The 22,386-nt window shown below is 36.2% G+C and overlaps 1 protein-coding gene across 1 annotated transcript; it reads left to right on the top strand.

The window, feature by feature from the left end:
• The first annotated feature begins 1,795 nt into the window (after positions 1-1,795).
• Positions 1,796-15,331, top strand: LOC129280352 (uncharacterized). Its single transcript, XM_054916384.2, has 7 exons — positions 1,796-1,894; positions 3,060-3,198; positions 5,107-5,147; positions 10,938-11,007; positions 12,326-12,362; positions 12,971-13,034; positions 15,164-15,331. The coding sequence occupies exons 1-7, from the start codon at positions 1,796-1,798 to the stop codon at positions 15,329-15,331; spliced, it is 618 nt and encodes a 205-aa protein (XP_054772359.1).
• Positions 15,332-22,386: the final 7,055 nt, after the last annotated feature.

The following is a 22,386-nucleotide window of genomic DNA, read 5'->3' as shown; positions in this document are numbered from 1 at the left end:
CTCGAATAAAATCTATTTGGATTTTACAGCCATTTATGTCAAAAATGTTCCAACTAACCCCGGTCTCCCCTATTCTTTATACTTATTTTGGTGTTGTACAAGTCTTTGCATTTTGGCACCAAGATCACCAACCTGCGGTGTTTTATCTCAGAGATACCATTATACAGTATGGTATATAATGTAAAAAGGTCATTGACCTTTGAAAAGCTTTGACCTTGAATTTTATTGGTGAATGTCCATTCTAGGTACTTCAATTTATTTTATTTGATCTTCTTGTAAGAATCTGTACATTTTGACACAATGATCACCAGCCTGTACCTTATCATCTCAGAGATTTTTTCCATTCATTTATTACTTATCTTTCGTCTTGTTTTAATATTATTTCAATGATTTGGCAATAATACTTTGATTATCACTTTCGTCTGTATTTATTTATGTTTCAATGATAATCATGTTTTAATTTTTATTCTTTATTTGTTTGTACATGATCATGATATCAACTTGTATTTTTAATGAATTGGAAATAAATGCTGAATTGAATTATACGGTATGGTATATAATGTAAAAAAGGTCATTGACCTTTGAAAGGCTTTGACCTTGAATTTTATCGGTGAATGTGCATTCTAGGTAATTAATTTTACTTTATTTGATATTCTGGTAAGAATTTGTGCATATTGACACCATTATCACCAACCTGCGCCTTTCCATCTCAGAGATACCATTATACAGTATATATGAAAAGGTCATTGACCTTTGACCTTGAAAAAAAACACTTTCCCCAACCCGTATTCCTCCTAACTTTTTTTTGGTTAATGTTGACACCCATACCTACTCAAATCAGTTGAAAAACCATTTCCAATAATTTTATTCCAGATTGGCTATTTATATTTAAATTTGATTCTTGGGAAATGTTTTTCACCTATTTACAACTTTCTACCCCCACACTGAAAGTCGTTGTCACCTTGAAAAAAACGATGTCAAATGGCTCAACTTGCCCCATCTGTGGGGTAAGATGTGCCACCTTCTGGGGTAAGTTGAGCCATAAAAACTATGAACAAAATGTATGCGGGAAGAACCGGCATGTAAATTGTTTTTATTTAAAGTCTTTTCACTTGCTAATTCTCTATAAATACTAACATCCTCTAAGAGTAAAAGAACTGTCATGTGAATTTGCTCCGTTCTGCCTGCATATCAATGGCTTTTAAGGTTTGTTTTTTATATCATAGTACATTACCATAAGAGTTACCATGGCTAAAATTGCCCCATGTTGACTGGCACAAATTACCCCAGTCCGAACTTAATGCGATATTTTCACATCCACACATTTCTTATGCATCCATCATGTAAAAGACTAACAATAATGAGAATCCATACCTGGACTAACAATATTGTTCTTATTTCTTTATTATATTTAAAGACGTGTGTGGGTAAAAAGCACTAATATATTTCACACCCTTTTTTACTTTTTTGGCTGAAATTTGTATTTTCCCCTCTAAAAAGGTACTTTTTGTTTCAAAGTTAAAAACAATGTGGTGGGGTTAAGGGTTATGTAATGGGTCATCAATGCATGACACCACCGCAATGTCTGACTCATTCATTATTGGCCTGGGGGTGGTGGCTCAACTTGCCCCTATGCTCAACTTACCCTGCCTTCCCCTACTGTTTATTGTGTCATGGAGCGCTGTAGCTCCAAGGTTTTGTGAGCGGCAGCATATAACGAACTCTATTCAGGGTTCATATCATTATCTACATCGATGGTATTCCCTATAAGCTGCAATTTACATGTATATTACTCATGCAGATTTTGATGATCCAAGCTGAGTTTGAATTGGAAGAGGATGTGACGAAAATTTCAAAGGAGACGATACATAAATTCAACCAACTTGACGTATTGGTAGGCTACATGAAAAAAAAAACCTTTATATTTTTTCATAAAAATCAATACAATCGGAGTTGATTTCTTGCCGAAATCTTACTCATTTAAAATGGAGAAATGCTCTCCAATTCTGGTTGTCATCTTTGTGTTCCATTTGTGTTACAACCTATTTTTTCATTACATTGGTCAATGTTTATTGTAAAAATTTGGAGGTCGCACAAATTGTTATATCTATATTACGAATCATATAATTACATTTCGTCCACGAAAAAATTTGATAAGCAAAAAAAAAATTATTCACTTTCAAAAGGGGGCACGCTTCTATTTAACGGCATTTTTTACATTAACAATTTTAATTGTGCCTCTCAAAAAGGGGGGCACGGGTCGGCTTTGCCCCCCCCCCCCCCGGATCCGCCAGTGTCTCAGTGTCTATATAATCATGATATCAACCTTGAAGCTGATGATTAAGTAGGCATAATTTCCGGGGGCAGAGGGCGGAGCGCCCCCTGCATGAAAGAATTTTGTGAACCTTTCCTTTTTCGCTTTTTCGAAATTTTTAGCTTCTACTGATTCTTATCACAATATTTTTTTAGATCCAATCAATAAATCAGAATTCACTTGGTTCTAGTTCAATGCAAGTAGTTATGGGTCATTCCATCTGGATTCACCCAGTGGTTGCACCCGACCGTCTCAGAATTCGTTGTAATTTGGTACACATAATGTGGCGAATTTTATGTGTACCAATTTACAATTCCGAGAGGGTCGGGTGCAAAATTGCACATTCATTGGGTGAATTGGCATGGAATGACTCTTATCTGATAAGATTATTGAAGTTTTTTCAGACAATTTTAGAAGTTAGGTGGTTGTGTTTTCATTTCTGATCTGATAATGACGGATGCACAAATTATGACTGCACATATAGTTCGAAAACCCATTTAAATTTTTAAAGGATTTTGATATTACTTGGTCTGATTACCGATCTGTGACTTTATGTTTTTAACTGATGTTCAATACCTTACAGTACTTGATTATACAGTTTAAGCAAGTGTCTAAAATAATAAACAAGAAAGTAACTTTAATTTCAATTATCAATTACTTAAGCATGGTTGTTTATCCTGTTAAACAACTGAATATCAATATATAGTAAACAGCGTTTTAATTGTGTGGCATTCTATTTTTCCAGGTGAATAACGCAGCAATGTTTAAGCTTGACACCATAGAGACATTCACCTTACAAAACTTTGATCACATCTTCGCCGTGAATGTGAGGGCACCTCTTCATCTTACCAAGAACCTTGCGCCATATCTGATCAAAACGAAAGGTACGGTCAGATGGTTACACTTCGTATTTCCGAAGGTTCGTAATTCCGAAGGTTCTTAATTCCGAAGGTTCGTAATTCCGAAACACGTAAATTGCCTATACCTCGATGTTCGTTAATCCGAAAACGAAAAAGGGTTCGTTAATCCGAACATTTGTGGCGTTATTCCGACGGTTCGTTATTCCGAAGGTTCGATAATCCGAAAACAAAATAAGATTCGTTGTTCCGAAGGTTCGTTAATCCGAAAAAGAAATAAGGTTCGTTATTCCGAAGGTGCTTTAATCCGAAAACAAAATAAGGTTCGATGTTCCGAACGTTCATAATTTCGTAACGAACCTTATTTTGTTTTCGGATTAACGAATCTTCGGAATTACGAACCTCAATTCGATTTCGGACTAACGAACCTTCGGAATTACGAACCTTATTTCGTTTTCGTATTAACGATCCTTCGGAATTACGAACCTTCGGAATTACGAACCTTCGGAAATACAAACCTTCGGAATAACCGAACCTTTGGAATTACGAAGCGTCGGAATTACGAATGTATGCGCGGTCAGATGTGGGTGGACCTGCCCTATGGGACGCACCATTAGATATCCAGGGGGGCTGGAAGTTTTTCCCCCAATAAACTTGACTTGCTCTATGAGCACCAAAAAAAATTGACTCACCATCAGAGTAAAAAAAAAACTTGGTCCACTGACAAATCATCTGAAATGGGCAAAAAAAACTTGTCTCAATGGAATAAGGGGGAAAAAACTTTACTCAAAGAAGAAAGGGAAAAATGCATGAACCCAAACTTCCAGCCCTCCTCCCCCCTGGGTATATAATGGTGCGTCCCTAAGGTTGGTGGAGCTGATATTGTATGGTGTGCCTGAAAAGTTTGCTCGATAACAAAACATCAAAGTGAATTTCGTGCCGATTGGCAGCCAATCTGGCAGCATTGTCACGAGCTTTACGATTACGATTTTTTCTTTTTTTTAATAGTTTTTTGCCAAAAGACCAAAATGTTTTGCATTCTTACAGCCTATTCATTTGCTTTGTTTGTCAGTCGAGTTTGATTAGCAGAGAGAGTGGAAGCGAACATAATTATTTGTGATATTGGCGACCAAGCATGGGCTCAGAGTCACAAAGTTCTCATTTAAAATCTTTAACTTTACGGGAAAGTAATTTCAATGATTTCTGGTCATCATACAGATATTCAGCCCCCTAAGCAATTCCATAAGTACAATACTTGTGTTAGACATGCTGAACGTATACTGCATGGAAATTCAAAGGTTTAGTTAACCATCGATTGGTTAAGCGACAATCCGTTGTGAGGAATGAAAACTATATATGTCAGTTCCAGTTGCATTTCCACGCTTGATGGGGGTGAGAAGCTTTCATCATTAATTTTTTGAAGGCAATTCCCTTTTTTACAACGAAAGAAGTGTTTTGCTGGCGAGAAATTATAGTGCCCCCAAGATAAGGGGGACAAATAAAGGTTTTGGTTTCACGAATCCAAGGGGCTTAACTCTCTATTTCATGGATCATCAAGGAAACTATACCCCCCCCCCCTCCGAATTGCCTCTGGATCCCGTTGCATGAAGTTGACGTTTTATTGTTATCATGGTAACTTTGCCATCAACGCTGGGCAACCAATCGAAATGGCAGTTATACCACTGCTTGGGTGGCATGATTAAATAGCATCGGGGCCCGGTTGATTTCAAACCAGTTCATAATTATATTAGCGCTTGAGGTGATTTATCAATAATAAGGGAATGCTAAATACATCGAATCATCTTTTTTTATTTCAATAGCAATCAATCTATATCATCTTGTCTGTTTTCTTCTAATTTTGGGCTTGTGTTACGTATATGAATTTAGAAAATCGATAAAACAACAATGTATTGATCATTATCATATTTCAAACAGGAACTGTGGTAAATATATCAAGCATATGTGGTAGGACATCGGTAAGTACCTCGTAAAAATTATGTATAAAAGATATCCATACACATAGGCCTATAAATCCAAGAAAGTTTTTCTTGACTTTTCTCTTAGTCTTCCTCTCGTTCCCCCCCCCCCCTCTCTCTCTCTCTCCCTTGTAAGGAAATGTGCAATCAAGGTATAAAGATAAGGTGATAAGAGGCGATTGGAAAGCCCATTATGAACTGCAGGTTATTTATATCCTTTCTTGTTTTTTTCAATGAGGTAATACCAGTCTTTTATCTTTAAAAAAATGTTGAAAAGAGGACGAATTTCATCCTGGAAGCAGTCTCCTCAGAATGATCTGGGGGGTACTCGAATCATAACATAATGTGCCGCACCAAAGTCGAAAATAGGGGGCTCTGGAACTAAATCTTGGTCTTAAAACGGGGGTCTCCGGAACGGCTATTGGATCAACGATTGCTAAAAATACAACGCTCTGGAATTGACCACATAAAAGACGGGGGTCTCTCGAACTCAGTAGATCGTATAGGCGCTTAGCCGTTTGCGCGTACCGGCTTTGTAGCGGCAGTGTAAAAACGCGCGCACGTCTTGCTAGATTCATATAGGTCTAGCGGCGCGGGTCTAGCGCTAGATGCGGGTGCGGGAGCTTAATCGGCAGGCCGGTGTACCGGCGGATCCTGCGCCTGGCAGATACTGTTCTAGGCACCAAATCCGCCGGCGGATATGGTTCTCCTCCGGCGGATTCAGTACCAAAAAAGGCCACTCCCTTCGGAAGATTCGGAAGATATCGTTCTTGCGCTATCGCGATATCCTTCATTCATCACGTTCACACGTCATGCATGCACGCGCACGTTGCGAAATGAAGTTCGAAGAAGAGGTGGGTTAGCCTTAGTCTAATTGAGAGCCAGCTACCTTTCGGATTCTAGTTACATTAGGCCTTGAAGAGGAAAGCCTCAACATTTTGCCTTTATTCTGATGATTAGGGACAGAGTCAGACTCAGACTGACGTTAATCAGAGATTAAGTTTGCACAAAGAAGAATCTAACTTTGAGCTATTTTTTGGCATTATATTCAGTAAATAAAATCATATTCTACACTTTTCCTTTGCTTTTCTTTCCTCCTTTCTTTTTGTTCTTGTTGTAGAACTTTTTGGGACCATAGCCCAACCCTTCCATACGCAGTGCTGTGCGGTTGGGGTCCGGAATTTCTTGATATCAAAGCCATTTAAACCTCGCAGATTGCCGCTATTTTAATCAAATCGCGGGCATGTACAGGATATAGCTTTTACACAACACATTTATTCAACCCAGTTGCGTAATGAACCAAATATTTTGAGGGGCAAAACATAGTAATGTGGGAAAAATCTGTAAAAAGTCGCAAAGCGATCGAGCTGGAAAAAAATGCCTTTTGAAATTAAATTCTAATTATGTAATTGATTTTTCCATTAGATTCAGCAACTAACAAATTTCTTTGTTTCCATTCATTTCATTATACCTTGTCTCCTTTAATTTATTTTATTTCTCTTGGGTGTGGAACCAAGACCCCCCCCCCCCCCCCCCCCCCCGGCGCATGTGCAGTAATTGAACGTGATTGTGAACGGGAAGCGTTATAGAGCAATTTGAGGTTCAGTATAAATGAAGAGCTCCTACTGTGTGGGGTCTGGGGCAAAGCCCCGGTAGCTTATTTACATAAAATTTGGCTAGCTTATAGCACAATGTTGTATGCAGTCCATCTTTCTTCCCGCTCTTTAATTTCAATCATCGGAAGCCCGGTCGTGTTATTTTTTTTTCTTGTCCCTTTTCTTTGTTTTCCAAAAATTAGCTTTTGACTAATTGCATTTTACCTTCGTTTCGCGCTATTGTTTGCCATTTTGTCATCTTTTAATTTATTTCCCACCGTGCTATTGCATTACATATGCCTGTTTTGGAATGATTTGTTCTTTCTCAAATGTTCATTTTCCCGATTTCCTTCCTTTTCCATTAAAAAGGGTTTTTTTCTTCGTTTTCTTTTCACTTTTTCCTTTCCTTTTCCCCTCATTCCCCCTTCCCTTTCTTTCTCCCTCCTTTTTTTTCCTTTCCCGTTTTTCTTTTATTCCTGGTTAAATCCGACAGGGGGCAACTCCCCCCCCCCCCCCGCCTGTTACGTCATGAATATCCATTAGGTGGACTGATGATGTCACATCTCCACTTGTTCTTTTGTAATTTATTATATGAAATTAGGTTTATTCAAATTTTTTCCTCCAAGAACTAGAAAATTTGGATTGACAACTGATTTAGTGCATTAGATATTTATTGCTGCAACTTATTTCATTATAAGGGAGACATATTATTCACACAAGTATGAAATAAATGAAAAAAATATGGTTTTGTGTGATAACATAAGAAAACGGAAAATGGGGATGTGACATCATCAGCCCAACTAATGAATATTCATGATGACTGTTTTCACAAAATATTGCTTAACTTTAAACTTCAATAACTTTATTATTTGTTATCCGATTTTGATGAAATTTTCTGCATTTTGCTCAGTGAATTCTACTCTATGTATTAAGATATAAATATTTTCAGCCCGGACCATCCCTTTAATTCAGATTCCTTAACAAAAATATTGAAAAAAAAGGAATAAAAAAAAACAAATTAAAAATAGGCCTACAATAAACTACATAAGATATTAATCATGTTTTGAAATTCTTTTTTTAAATGTTTTCACAAAAAATTAGCACTCTACAAGCAATAATATGAGTTAACAGCAATATATATTCATAAACTAATTTGCCTCATTTATTTTGAAATTATGAAGTTTTAACTCGTTGAAAATCTGTAGTTTTATAAAAACTATAGGCCTATATGGGGGTACAAATTTTCGCCAGTCTGGCAAACTTACACTAATCATGGTGTGAAAAAGCACAGTTAAAGATTTCGATGCATACTGCGGACTTAAAGTAGTATAAATTTTCACGTAGGGCCTACAAAACAAAATGATGAAAATTTCATCAAAATCTGATAATAATAAATAGCAAAGTTTTGGCGCATGTGCCAGGTCTATGTATACATGATATATCGAGTCATTGTTTCTCCTATTCCCTCACCCCCATCGAGCCCTTCGTCAAAAGCTGTATGGATCCGCCCCTGAATAAAAATTCACTAAAAGTCTAAAGGCGGACGAAAATCCCCTCCCCCCATTGGTAACGACATTGCCAGAGCCGCGCATGCGCGCGCTGCCGAGGTTGGACGTCTGTCCAAATAAATATTACACGTATCGTCAATAGAACCAAATCCGCCGAGGAACCAAATCTGCAAACATCAAGCCGCGTCAAACCCGGCGGATATGGTTCCGATTAAAAACGATATCGGCCATTAAGAACGATATCTGCCGGCGGATACGGTATCCGCCGGTGGAACCGAATCCGCCGCTGCGCCGGCAGCGCGTTTCCGTTTTACACCCTGGCGAAGGCATTTTCCGCAAAAATAGCCACAAAGCGACTAGTAAAGAGTCTACACACGTCGCTGGTTGCAGCGTACGACACAGGCGAGCCCCACACCACCGCATGCAATCTGCACAGTTACTGATCAGGGGCGGTATTCTGAGGTCATTTTATCTTTAAAATATTTTATTTTATCTCTTAAAATGAAATTGGTATTCTGAGATGACATTTTATCTCTCAGATACAATTTGAAATTTTATCTTGCGAATAATTTTTATCTTGCGTATCTATGACGATACGCAATACAGAGCAGTGGCTACGTAGACATACCCATCGCGTATCTGGGTATTACAACGCAGATGATGTGCTTGCGCCCAAGTTACTTTGAAGAAAAAAATAAAAATAAACTTAAAAGAGGGTAGGGGCTATTTTATCTCCACGACGTTGATTTCACCAATATTTCTAGGTGAATTAACCCCAAATATTGACATTAAAATGAAGAAAAATTAAATATTTATTGAGAATACCACCTTAACATCATTCCTGTACAATCAGAAAGTATTTCATAAGGCTTGTCTTGACTAATATTGTCTTTGAAATGATGCTTGAAAAGATGCGATATAGACTTCGAAAAAAGATGAGAGTATTGTCCTTTTTGTTAAAAGAAATCTCTATAAAGACGCGCAAGCGTATAGTGCAAGCGTATTTGAAGTCAATAAATTGACGCAATCTCACTCCTTTGCCACACCTCCTGGCGGAATGGATTTCAATTGGTTGAGTGACATAAGAGAGCTATAAAAGCGCGTTTCTAATTGGATATTGATAAAAATGTAGGTGTGTCTTACAGAGATAAAATGAAGATAAAATTGTTCTCAGAATACCAATTCGGAGAGATTTTAAGGGTATTTTATCTCACTGATTTTAACGGAGATAAAATATTTTATTTTATCTGAGATAAAATGGATCTCAGAATACCACCCCAGAGCATAGAGTTCCTCGGCACTTCATGTACAGAGAGCAGTCATATGAGTGAAATCCGAACATGCTTTTGCAGTTACGTTTTTTTAATGAAAAATTATGAATTTTTTTTTTTTTTCTAAATATAAATTATTAACTAAATGAATAAAATGACAGACAAAATAAAAATAAACAGATATATATAATATAAAGAATATTGAAGTTTGATAGATTGATACACTTAGATGCCGAAAGATAGATATAGAAGACTGATAAATAGATAGAGACATAGATAGATAGATAGATAAATAGATAGATAGAAGTAGAGAGAGAGAGAAAGACAGAGAGATGGATAGATAGATAGATAGATAGATAGAAGGGGGGGAGAGAACTTGAGAGATGGAGAGATGTTATAGATATATAGATAGATAGATAGATAGAAATATGGACGGATAAAGAGAAATAGAGAGAGAGAAAAAAAAGACAGACAGATGGATAGATAGAGAGAGAAAGAGAGAGAGATAGAGAGAATCTGAGAGATAGATAGATGTTAGATAGATAGATAAAGAATGAGAGAGACAGAGTAGATAGACAAATTAACAGATATATATATCATGTAGTACCATAGATTGATTTATAACATAGATAGTGGATAGACAGATATCATAGATATAAGGATATATATCATATGAAAAAAAGTAATTATGTGTTTTATTTTTCAATATTTTAGCTATTATTCGTTTTCATTCATATAAACGATCATGTGCGATAAAGTAAAAAAAAATCATGAAGCCAACGTATATAGTTCAGCGGAACAACCAAAATACAGAGACTGAAGCTTTTGGTCTATAAGCTCAGCTGCATTTGCACGTATGTTCTGCGGATATATTCGGTGCAGACTTTTGGATCGCGCGCCCAGCTGATTATGTAAACAAACGTAGACGTAGACTTTTCACTAGTCGCTTTGTGGCTATTTTTCCGGAAAATGCCTTCGCCAGGGTGTAAAACGGAAACGCGCAGCCCGGCATTATGGCTCCGCGCCGATCGAGCTCGCCGCTCCGACCGGCTAAGTAGTTCATGATTGGCGTGCACTGGACGAGAAACTACTAATTTAAGGGTCCCCGGAACGGGGATAAATAGGAATTTCTATGGCTTTCTGAGTTGGTGATGCTCGAGAACGGAAATTTAGGCTGAAATGGGGGTCTCAACCGCTGCACATACGTAGCATAAATTTATACTAAGTGCCCCCCAGCCTCAGATAATCTTTGCGTATATTTTCAACCTTATACCTGATAAAGGTAAAGGGCATCTATACTTTTTAAACAGAGTAATGAATAAAATAAATGTATTTTTAAAGTGTTGACACCCTCTACGTTCGTTTGTTATGCCTCTTTTTTATATTCATTCTGTCTCATTCCAAACCCCATCATAGATGCCCAGTGTGATGAGCCACTCTATGTCCCAAACAGCGATGGATCACATGACACGCTGTTTAGCTGAAGGTAATAAGAATGCAACGGATTTTTAATAGCGCTTAACAGGGGCCGCGGAACTGGTGGGCTTTCTTTCCCAAACCGTGTACAAAAGCGTAAAAATTACTATCTGATCATGATTTTTTGCATGGTCAGCCCCACTCCCCCTTCCACATTCAACCCGAAGCGCTGTATTCCTCAGGCCCCGGGGTTATCGGCTACCCAGATCGGCTGCTCGATGAACAAACAAGATTGTAGTTTAATACCTCATGGGCAAGTTTGTTCAAGTGACCGTTCCTTTCTTCTAATAGGAATAGATAGACAAATTTCAAAGCAAGATATTATGTAACCATGCCTGACATAGCAGAATCCAGACATTGCATATACCAGGTGACTACAATAGCATGTCATGTACTTTTTTTAAGGTATTTGTTGCATTTTACTTGGAATGTATTATAGCGCGTTGCTATTAAAATGTACTTGGACAACTGTTAAAGACCAGTCGCTCATGGACTCATTGTTGCTTCCAGTGGATGTAATGAAAATCACAATGCAAAAGAATAGAATATAAAATGTTCATTTGATTTTGTACGTCCAAATATATCTATATCATGCAGTAGTTTCATTATTGATATAGTGTTAGTCGGATGTGTGTGATGATTACTGTGTTTTGTTGAATTTCTGTTTCTGTTTGTGGTAACTTCTGTAGGAAATCGGCAGATCAACTTTTTGCTGGTAAACGCCAAGCTGGTATATAACCAATTACCTATAGGAAACATTTTATCAGTCAGAGTGGCTGGCCTTTTAGACGACAGATATAACTCTCAGGTCTTTTTTATCAAAGTGGAGACAATGGCAGAGTTGGGATTCGAACTCACAACCTTGCGATTATGAGTCTAATGTTCTAACCACTAGACCACACGACTCGTAAAATTTAGCAATAACATTATTTCCCTAATGTCAAAACTTATTATTTTTGAACGAAAGTCTTTCCGGTCTATCACGTCTCCTTCTCTGGATAAATCAATGCCCCTTACAACACGTCGTGTCTGTGCAGGAACGCCCGTAGCGCCGCACTTTCGCGCATTGCATGCGTGCAGAAACGCCCATAGTTGCGCGCATTAGGGCTTTGCCTACAGGCGTTTCTTCACCGATGGGGTGCGCGTGAGATTGTGATGTTAAGGGCATTCCTGCACCGACACGGCGCTCGACCTCAATCAACCGATGAAATTTAGTACACGATTCACAAAAAAAAGACCAAATTAATCGAATAAATGAATTACACTTAAATAAATAAAAAATAGATTGCATAAAAAACTAATGTATTTTATTTGTATTGTCTCAATAGAATTAGCGCCTCATGGAGTTAGAGTCAATGCAGTGAAGTGAGTTCCAAACAATATTTTATATGTTAAATTGGATCTAAAATGTTTGCTAGATAATGTTTCAACCATCTTTAATGGTATGCAAATTATTCGCTCTTTCTGATTCGGTTCGTGTCCAACGATTACTGCATAAAGTAGTCAGATCGAGAACCATTAAAAAAATAAAAACCTTTTATTGAATCTATAAAAATGAAGGCAAAAATAATGAATATAACATAATATTATTTTAATAAACGAATGGCGTCTCGAGGTTTAAACATCATCCTCAGACTGTTGTGTTCGATCAGTTTGGTTCGATTCCTTTTTTTTTTTTTTTTTTTTTTTTTTTTGTCTTCAAGTTAGTATACTAACTTGAAGACAAACGTACCAACAAACGTAAAGGGCGTCAATTCTGGATCATTCGTTGATTGTAGAACCGCGTCGTTCTGTGGCAAATTTCTAAAAATTGCTTTACTTGTAAAAGTTATTTGGGAACAAGTAGATCTTCTGAACTTTTTTTTTAAACACAATATTGAATTTATATTTTTCAATGAGGAGATTGGTGTCAGATAAATTGAAAATATTTTTTATTTACATTTTCGTCTAAATGATATATTTGCGTTGTATAGTCCTGGTGCAATAGCTACTCCGATCTTCAAAAGAACAGGAATGACTGACGAACAAATAGCCAAGGTAAATACACTTTAAAGTGCAATATTATTTGTTAGTTTTTTGTATAAATCTGCTCAATGGCAAGGTATTCTCTTTTTATTGGGGTAGGTTAATCATGAAAAAACGCAAGCCCCCCAATGACAAAATGACAATAAGAATTGTACCTTTTATGATTCATTAGTGAATTCATTGACATTGGAAGCCAATGCTGCCATACTTTGGCAAAAGGCAAAAAGTTACAGAAATGTTGTTGTAAATGAGCATTGTGTGTTCATCATTTACATAGGCGTCAATGCAATTTAACAGCATGTTTTCTTCAATATCTTTCCACAGAACAATTATTTCTTCCCCAAATTTTGCCTGAACATGCAACTTACAAAGGGTGTTTCAGAAACAATAACTCATATTTGACTTGTGTGTCATTTGCATCCTTTTGCCAAAGCTGGGCAGAATGGTTTTGATCTACATCCAAAATATACATATACATATACATGTATATATATATATATATATATATATATATATATATATATGTATGTATAGGTCCTCCGTCTTCTTATACCCAACAAATGAAAGGGGTATATGTCCTGTGTTTCTGCTCGTATTAGCTCCGTTGTACGTGTTATCTTCTGATTTTTGCATGTTGAACCCAAGACTATATACTATTCAGAGCCGTCGCTAAAGGGAGGGTTGTATAGGTGCGGTCGCATTTTTGGATTGGTGAGAAGTGTATTCTAATCATGGATCACTGCGAACAGTCTTTAACGGTCCTTTTTGCAGGCCAGTATATTAAAATTTTCTGCTCGCGCTTCGCGCTCGTATGGATCGTTGGGTCAGATACGCATCCAGTGTATGATTACAAAAGCTGCTCAAAATATTCAGTTTTTTAGGTCTAGATATATAACATATCCGAAAAATTGAGCTCGCAAGGTAATTTATATTTAGGCCACATGAAATACATTTTCTTGTTTCTGAGAATAAAAATTTAGTTAGGACTTACCACCCCCCCCCAAAAAAAAAAATGGCGGCAGCGATGGGGAAATGTTAATGAAAATATTTTTCGACCCCCCCCCCCTCCATTAATGAAAGCTGGAACTGCTCCTGGGTATGACGAAAGAAAATGTGAAATGTGTAATCAGGGTCTCCACCCCCCCCCCCCCCCTCCCCCACTGCATGGAAAAAGTCTAGCGACACCCCTGACTGTATTCTGAACTTCGCACAGGTCAGTAGGTTTTGTACAGAGAACTACCGGTTCCAGTAGGTAATGGGTAAAGAGTCCAGGTAAGGAAATGTGTGAGGAATGCAGATAGAGTTTGATGAACACGTAACTGTTGTTCTTTCCTAAGATTATTTTGGTGATGTCACGAAGTCATTCTTTTGTTGTTGTTTTGCTTATAAGAGCCGTCCACATAATGAGACCTGCCACTATAAACCACAATTGGTCTTCAAACATCAAATATGAAAATAATAGCTTATCTGAAAGAGTAATTCTTTTTTCTTCATATACCGTCAAAATGTTAAGCTGTGACGTTGACTACACAAGAGATTCTTTGAGACCATCTTTTTGGACTTTGAAGTTTCACTGAGCATGCTGAGATTGCTCAGTGTGCACATCCCATGCTTGATTGAATCCTAAACTTCAAACCTTGTTTTCTGCTTGTTTTTTTAAGCTCTCAGTGAACTTCTGCATACAATCAAGAACGTGTGAAAGCTATTGTTGATAAAGTTTGACAAGTTTTGTATCATTATAAAGCTTAGGACATGTTTTTTTTTTCAAGCTCAATGAAAATCTTGAAATTTATTTGGGCAACTTATTGTTATTTTTGGCTGGCGGTCATTATAGGCTCGTTGTAAATTCAAATAATTGTCATTCTTGAACATATTTTAATGATTTCACATATTCACGTTAATCAAAATGTCACCTACACATTTTAGATTACATTACATAAATCTTGAATTAATATTCTTATTTAGCCTGTTTTTTTTTTTACATCTATAGAAAAAAACTTTATGTCAATTTTGGGGGGGCTTTGTAATTTTTATTTTTTTTTTCTGAACAAAATCCCCAGCACCCCCTATTTAAATATCATTCCCAAGGCCTTGTTTTCAATTGTTGATTAATGTATTTATACGTATTGCTCATTTAATAGTTTTTTGAGAGATGCAAGGTTCTCCATCCCTTGCGTAGGAATGGTTGTGTGGATGAGGTATCCCGACTCGTAACATTCTTGGCATCCAGCGATTCGTCATTCACTACCGGAGAAACGGTCGGTGTAGATGGAGGGCGCCATCTCTTGATCCGACCAGTAAACGATTAGAAGTTGGTTTCACAGAATGTTGTATACGCATTGAAATTGAGATTGTTATGACAGTTTTAGATTTAGGTAATAATGTTATTCATCCAAAACTAAGGACTGTAAATGTTTTCACGATCGATTTTATTATAGCCTGTTAAAAAAGCTAATAATAGCTAAAAATAGCCTTTTAAAAAATGAAATTGATTTCATACTTTTAGCACTTCTTTGAATAATAACATTCCAAACTAAATCGATAAGGGGATTTCACAATCGCTCTTGCGATCGTTTGCGATGTTGCACACAATCGCAGCGGTTGTGAGCGGTCGCACCACCAATTGAGAAAGGACCTTTACCAAAGGGGCTTTCACAGTTGCTCGTGCGATCGTTATACGATGATTTTGTTCGTAAAATATATTGCACAGAATCGCAACGGTTGTAAGCAGTCGCACCACCAATTGTGAAAGGGGCTTTAGCAATGTCTTGTTTTGCTGGAGTGAAGAGAGGGTGGGATACGTGACCCAAGATCATGCTAACTGTAGCTGTAACAAGACTGGTATTACTTTTGTATTCACTTTGTATACCATGCTAACTGTAGCTGTAACAAGACTGGTATTACTTTTGTATTCACTTTGTATATCATGCTAACTGTAGCTGTTATAAGACAGGCATTACTTTATTATATTCACTTTGTATATCATGCTAACTGTAGCTGTTATAAGACAGGCATTACTTTATTATATTCACTTTGTATATCATGCTAACTATAGCTGTAACAAGACTGGTATTACTTTTGTATGCACTTTGTATATCATGCTAACTGTAGCTGTAACAAGACTGGTATTACTTTTGTATTCACTTTGTATATCATGCTAACTGTAGCTGTAACAAGACTGGTATTACTTTTGTATTCACTTTGTATACCATGCTAACTGTAGCTGTAACAAGACTGGTATTACTTTTGTATTCACTTTGTATATCATGCTAACTGTAGCTGTAACAAGACTGGTATTACTTTGTATTCACTTTGTATATCCTGCTAACTGTAGCTGTAACAAGACTGGTATTACTTTTGTATTCACTTTGTATATCATGCTAACTGTAGCTGTAACAAGACTGGTATTACTTTTGTATTCACTTTGTATATCATGCTAACTGTAGCTGTAACAAGACTGGTATTACTTTGTATTCACTTTGTATATCCTGCTAACTGTAGCTGTAACAAGACTGGTATTACTTTTGTATTCACTTTGTATATCATGCTAACTGTAGCTGTAACAAGACTGGTATTACTTTTGTATTCACTTTGTATATCATGCTAACTGTAGCTGTAACAAGACTGGTATTACTTTTGTATTCACTTTGTATACCATGCTAACTGTAGCTGTAACAAGACTGGTATTACTTTTGTATTCACTTTGTATATCATGCTAACTGTAGCTGTTATAAGACAGGCATTACTTTATTGTATTCACTTTGTGTATCATGCTAACTATAGCTGTAACAAGACTGGTATTACTTTTGCATTCACTTTGTATATTATATGCTAACTGTAGCTGTTATAAGACTGGTATTACTTTATTGTATTCACTTTGTATATCATGCTAACTGTAGCTGTAATAAGACTGGTATTACTTTTGTATTCACTTTGTATATCATGCTAACTGTAGCTGTTATAAGACAGGCATTACTTTATTATATTCACTTTGTATATCATGCTAACTATAGCTGTAACAAGACTGGTATTACTTTTGTATTCACTTTGTATATCATGCTAACTGTAGCTGTAACAAGACTGGTATTACTTTTGTATTCACTTTGTATATCATGCTAACTGTAGCTGTAACAAGACTGGTATTACTTTTGTATTCACTTTGTATACCATGCTAACTGTAGCTGTAACAAGACTGGTATTACTTTTGTATTCACTTTGTATATCATGCTAACTGTAGCTGTTATAAGACAGGCATTACTTTATTGTATTCACTTTGTGTATCATGCTAACTATAGCTGTAACAAGACTGGTATTACTTTTGCATTCACTTTGTATATTATATGCTAACTGTAGCTGTTATAAGACTGGTATTACTTTATTGTATTCACTTTGTATATCATGCGAACTGTAGCTGTAACAAGACTGGTATTACTTTATTGTATTCACTTTGTATATCATGCTAACTGTAGCTGTAACAAGACTGGTATTACTTTTTTATTCACTTTGTATATCATGCTAACTGTAGCTGTAACAAGACTGGTATTACTTTATTGTATTCACTTTGTATATCATGCTAACTGTAGCTGTTATAAGACTGGCATTACTTTATTGTATTCACTTTGTATATCATGCTATAACTATAGCTGTAACAAGACTGGTATTACTTTTGTATTCACTTTTTATATCATGCTACCTGTATAGCTGTTAATTTACTCGCAAAAAAAGTTATAAGAAGAGTAACATATAGGGTGATAAGCATCAGCTACTTAATATGCAATCAACCATTCGTAATAATTTTATACTGACAAAAGACGTCGCAAATTATTATTGGCGCACTGGCGCAATTTCGGATTTTTAATATTTGTCATGCCCAGATGAAGGACAACCATTTGAAGAATACTTCTGTAAAAAATTCTTTTCCGGAATGTGCATCAAGGTTGTTAATTTCCTACTTTAAATCGTAAAATATGACATTTTGTGAGTTGCCGCGTATAATATAACCTAGTTGAAAAACAAGTAATTTCACATGATATTTTTAATGTATGAATCTGAAATGGATACCACTTAATCCTGATATATTTTTTTTGTGAAAGGGTTAAAAGTAAATAAAAGACACAATTTCAGGTGGTTTGTATGATGATTATTCCTCGAAATAGGCTGATAATCCATTTTTTGCATTTACACTAAAAAAATTAGATTTCCGTGGATTTTCGTCTAAATTCTATCACCATCATTTACCAGATTTAATCTGATACTAGATTTAGCTAACCGATTTTAATTGGCACGGCTAGGTCGATTCCATGAGCCCCAGTTATAATGTAAACAAAATGAATATTGATAGCGCATAATTTCAAGGGTTGTCTACCCATCTTCCACGATAACATTGTATTACAAAATATGTTCAGCTAAAACTCTCCTCAGTGATAGATGGTGATATACTTTGCGTTTCGACCCTGTCTTCAGAACCTATATATAAGCATCTTAATAATTGATACATTTCTAAGTATTTTTTCATTTGATTATCATTTTGATGTCATAAAATATATTTTACGGTTTCATACACACTTTTAGACTCGTCATTTGAAGCTCAAACCAAGGTTTTCTCGGGTTATTCTTAGAGTAACACAAAAAGCAAGCATTATAGTCCATAGCGTTTTGCGTAAGCATGGTAAGATAGGTTATAAATAACCAATCAAAATAAAGTATCAAGATGACGTCATGATGGTTTGGAATTATGCCCAGTCAATTTTACGCCCACGATTGCCCACCCCCCCCCCCCCCCACATTAACGTGTTTTAGTAAAAAAATATAATACGGAATATAATTTTGGGTCTATATTTTAAAGAAAATTCTTATGCATGGGTCTGTATTTTAAGAAAAATCCTCACGGTTAAATGGGTAAGGGTTTCAAGCAAAGACCTTATAATATATTAAGCCCCGAGCCTCACACCCCCGTCCAATCATAATCCAAGTACCCCCCCCCCCCCGGGTTTAGGAGCACTTCGAGCTCAATCTGACCATGGACCTACTCTGCTGTTATCAACTCATATTCATTTATACCATCAGTTATACCACTCTTGCTTCACCTTGCTTCATATCCGACCTACATATTATCAACGTAAAAAATTCGCTGTATTTTTCAGCTCGACTTTCCTTCCCAATTTTTTTTATCGAATTTCATCTTTTCGAGTTTTGCATATACCTATTGCTGATTTTATGAATTAAAAAAAAGAAAAGGGCTGCCAAATGAGGGTTGTTTTATGGATATGTTCGAGGTTTCAAAACACTTGGAGCTGAGGAGACAGAAACTCAAAGTTAACATCAAATGAGATGGCCAATTGCACGAATATAGGTTATCTGTTATGGAGTTCACTTTGCGGTAAGATACGTTTCATACCTCAATCATTTATTATTTTCCTTTCAAACTGGGACATGGAGCTTACAATATACTTTTATCATAATACCAATATAGACTTGGGTATACTTGACTCAGTTGATTGAGAGGGCGTCAGGGGCGTCTACTTTATTTGATAGGATGCGAAATAGCCTATGACAATCATACGACAATGGTTACTAAAATATAATTTTCTTGTTTTTTGTTTGTTTGTTAAACTTTTTTCATTTACGGGTTGAAAAAAAACTATAATAGTTTCCTACAATCAGCATAATAGCTGTTTTTAGCAAGGTCGTGATTAAAAGAAAATACAAGAAAACAAAGGTTGTAAAAACAGCAAAATATTCAAATATAACCAAACATATATGACGACAAACAATCAAAATGATTTAAAAAACATCAACATAAACTACTTTATTACTATTACTACTACTACTACTACTACTACTACTACTACAGCTGCTGCTGCTGCTGCTAATTCTACTACTACTCATACTACTACTACTGCAACAACTACTACTACTAATACTACAAAAAAAAAATTATTATTATTATTATTATCATTATTATTATTATTATTGTTCTCATTCTTCTTCTCCTCCTCCACCTCCTCCCCGCCTTCTTCATCATCATCACCCTCTTCTTCTTCTCATTTTTTCTGACCTTTTCTTATTTTGAGTTTTTGATCCGTTTTCTTTCACACAGTGATTTTAACTCGGGTCCATTCATCGAGGGGTGGTTGTCCACAATTCGTGTGCCCAACCGTTCACGATCATATCGCGGATGATGAAATTCAGCTGGAAGCTGTGCAAGTCACTCGACCACCAATCGTTGATCTAAAGAAATACGGCATCACTGAAGATATCACCCACTGGTCGTGTGAAAGACCTTTAGAAGGTATGTAAAATCATTACTGATTAATAATTCAGGGCAGGGGGTTGGGCATAGGGGGCACATGCCCCCTTGTTTAAATCCTTTTTTCATAATTTCATTTTTGATTTTCTTATTACTTTTTGCTTGTCAGAAGTTTGTTAGAGAAAAATAATATTTGTGACGAGTGGTGTTAACCTAAATGGGGGGGGGGGGCTTGCCCACTTTGTTTCTCTAAAATGTACCTTTTATGCTTTGATCCCTTTGAAGCATTGATTGATATTCCTTTTTCAAATAATCATTTATGTTCGAACGGTGAAAAAATGCACATTTTCCGTTTAACCAGTTTGATTCACTTCGTATCTAGTAGTATATTCCAACAATTACATTGTACCAACGTTTGATTCATCGTGAAACATGCGATTGGTTCTTCTACTTCATAGTACTATATTTTGTTTATATATGCAGTATCCCTCTAATAGCTTTAATTCGATTCAGTTCAATTTCATTACCGTCCGTGAGGAAATTTGTTGCATATTAAAAACATGGATACAGGATATACATAAAGTGCCAAAAGAAGCCTTTGTTTACACCATAACCCTATACCCCCCCCCCCCCCCCAAGAAAGGAGTCCATTTATTTGCTGTCCCTCCAGCAAGAGAGAAGCTCCGCGACATCTGACCTGATATACAAACCGGTCCCCAGATACAGCCAGCGCATGTTCGGCTTCACTAGTACTCAGATGTGACGAAAAAAATGACAGCCAAATAGGAATATCCTATCGCCAGAGTCAATGGTCCAAAAAGCTTCAATTAATCAACGTCTCACTTGATAGACCAAGCTTTTTGTCCTTCTATCGTGAGTAATTTGGTTGACAAATAGGTCGAAAAGGGGGCTTGATTAAGATAATTGAATTTGATCCACTGGACATCAACAATGCGTCCATTTGATGTGACTGGTAACAGTTAAATAAATACATTGTAACAGCAACATGCTAATGCATTCAAACAGTGTCAAAGTAGAAACGCAAAAATACCTTCATATTTCTATTCACCCGGGCCCCGTCTTACAAAGAGTTGCGATTGATCCAATCAATCTCAACTGTATGGAAATCCATCCATGCCATAATTTTTTTCTCCAGTAAATTTGCACAATCTTTTTATATAATTAAAAAAAGAGAGAATCACACTGATTTTTCAAGAGAATGATGAATAATAAACATCACCTAGTAAATATTTTGAACAAAGATGCATTTTAAATGTTGATGTTGTTGGCCGTCCATTGGTTGATCGGATCAATCGCTACTCTTTGTTAGACGGGGCCCAGATATATGCAATTTCTTTATTCTGCTATGTTAGGTATGCTTAAATGATATCTTGCCTAAAAATTAGCCTATCCCAATGAAAGAAAGGAGAAGTCATTTGAATAAACTCTGAACTGCTCGATTGGGCCCAAAGCTCCGCATAGGGTATTTTCAGTAATGCCTTATGCCTAAGGCTGAGTACACAATAGAAGTATACGGGATACGGTATTCGCTATCCGTTATTCACTATACGCTATACGGGCATAGGTACCTCAGACGAAGAAGATTTGGCTCTTCTCCGCTCATTTAAACTAGGGAAATAAACAAAAATGAATGTTGTCACTTATTATTTATGTGAAATCGTTTCTGTTTTTTTTATTCATCTGGACTTAAATACATGACAATAAGCATGTTTTCCTACCTGAAGTTAGTTTCTGTTTTAAAAAAGAAAAGAAATGAAAACACCTTTTTTCTACATACTTTATTGATATTTGTTGGTTTTCAACAGCTCTCTCATTCAAAATGAACACACTGCATTGGCCAATAAAAGTCATCTCATCATAACACTATAATGTTTTTTTTTAATTATCATTTTCAGTAGATAAGGCCCTATATCTTAGGAAATTTTGAGAAATATAAAGCCGTTAATTGGATAAAAGAAATTCTTGAATTTCAGTCTGTTTAATACTACTTAATAATTAATTAGTGAGGTTAGTTGATTAAGATGGGGCATTTGAGTCATATTATTTTACAGACAAAAAATAAAATTTTATTTATTCATTTTTAGTGCATAAACA

The sequence above is a fragment of the Lytechinus pictus genome, chromosome 17, assembly GCF_037042905.1.
Source record: "Lytechinus pictus isolate F3 Inbred chromosome 17, Lp3.0, whole genome shotgun sequence".
NCBI classification, from domain to species: domain Eukaryota; kingdom Metazoa; phylum Echinodermata; class Echinoidea; order Temnopleuroida; family Toxopneustidae; genus Lytechinus; species Lytechinus pictus.
This window is presented reverse-complemented; position numbering and strand designations above follow the sequence as displayed.

What these genes read in the sequence shown, in the direction of transcription:
- LOC129280352 (XM_054916384.2), top strand. Translation starts at nt 1,796, where the DNA reads ATGCAGATTTTGATGATCCAAGCTGAGTTTGAATTGGAAGAGGATGTG. An exon ending in TCAACCAACTTGACGTATTG is followed by an intron (nt 1,895 to 3,059) that starts GTAGGCTACATG and finishes CTATTTTTCCAG; the next exon opens with GTGAATAACGCAGCAATGTT. An exon ending in ATATCTGATCAAAACGAAAG is followed by an intron (nt 3,199 to 5,106) that starts GTACGGTCAGAT and finishes TATTTCAAACAG; the next exon opens with GAACTGTGGTAAATATATCA.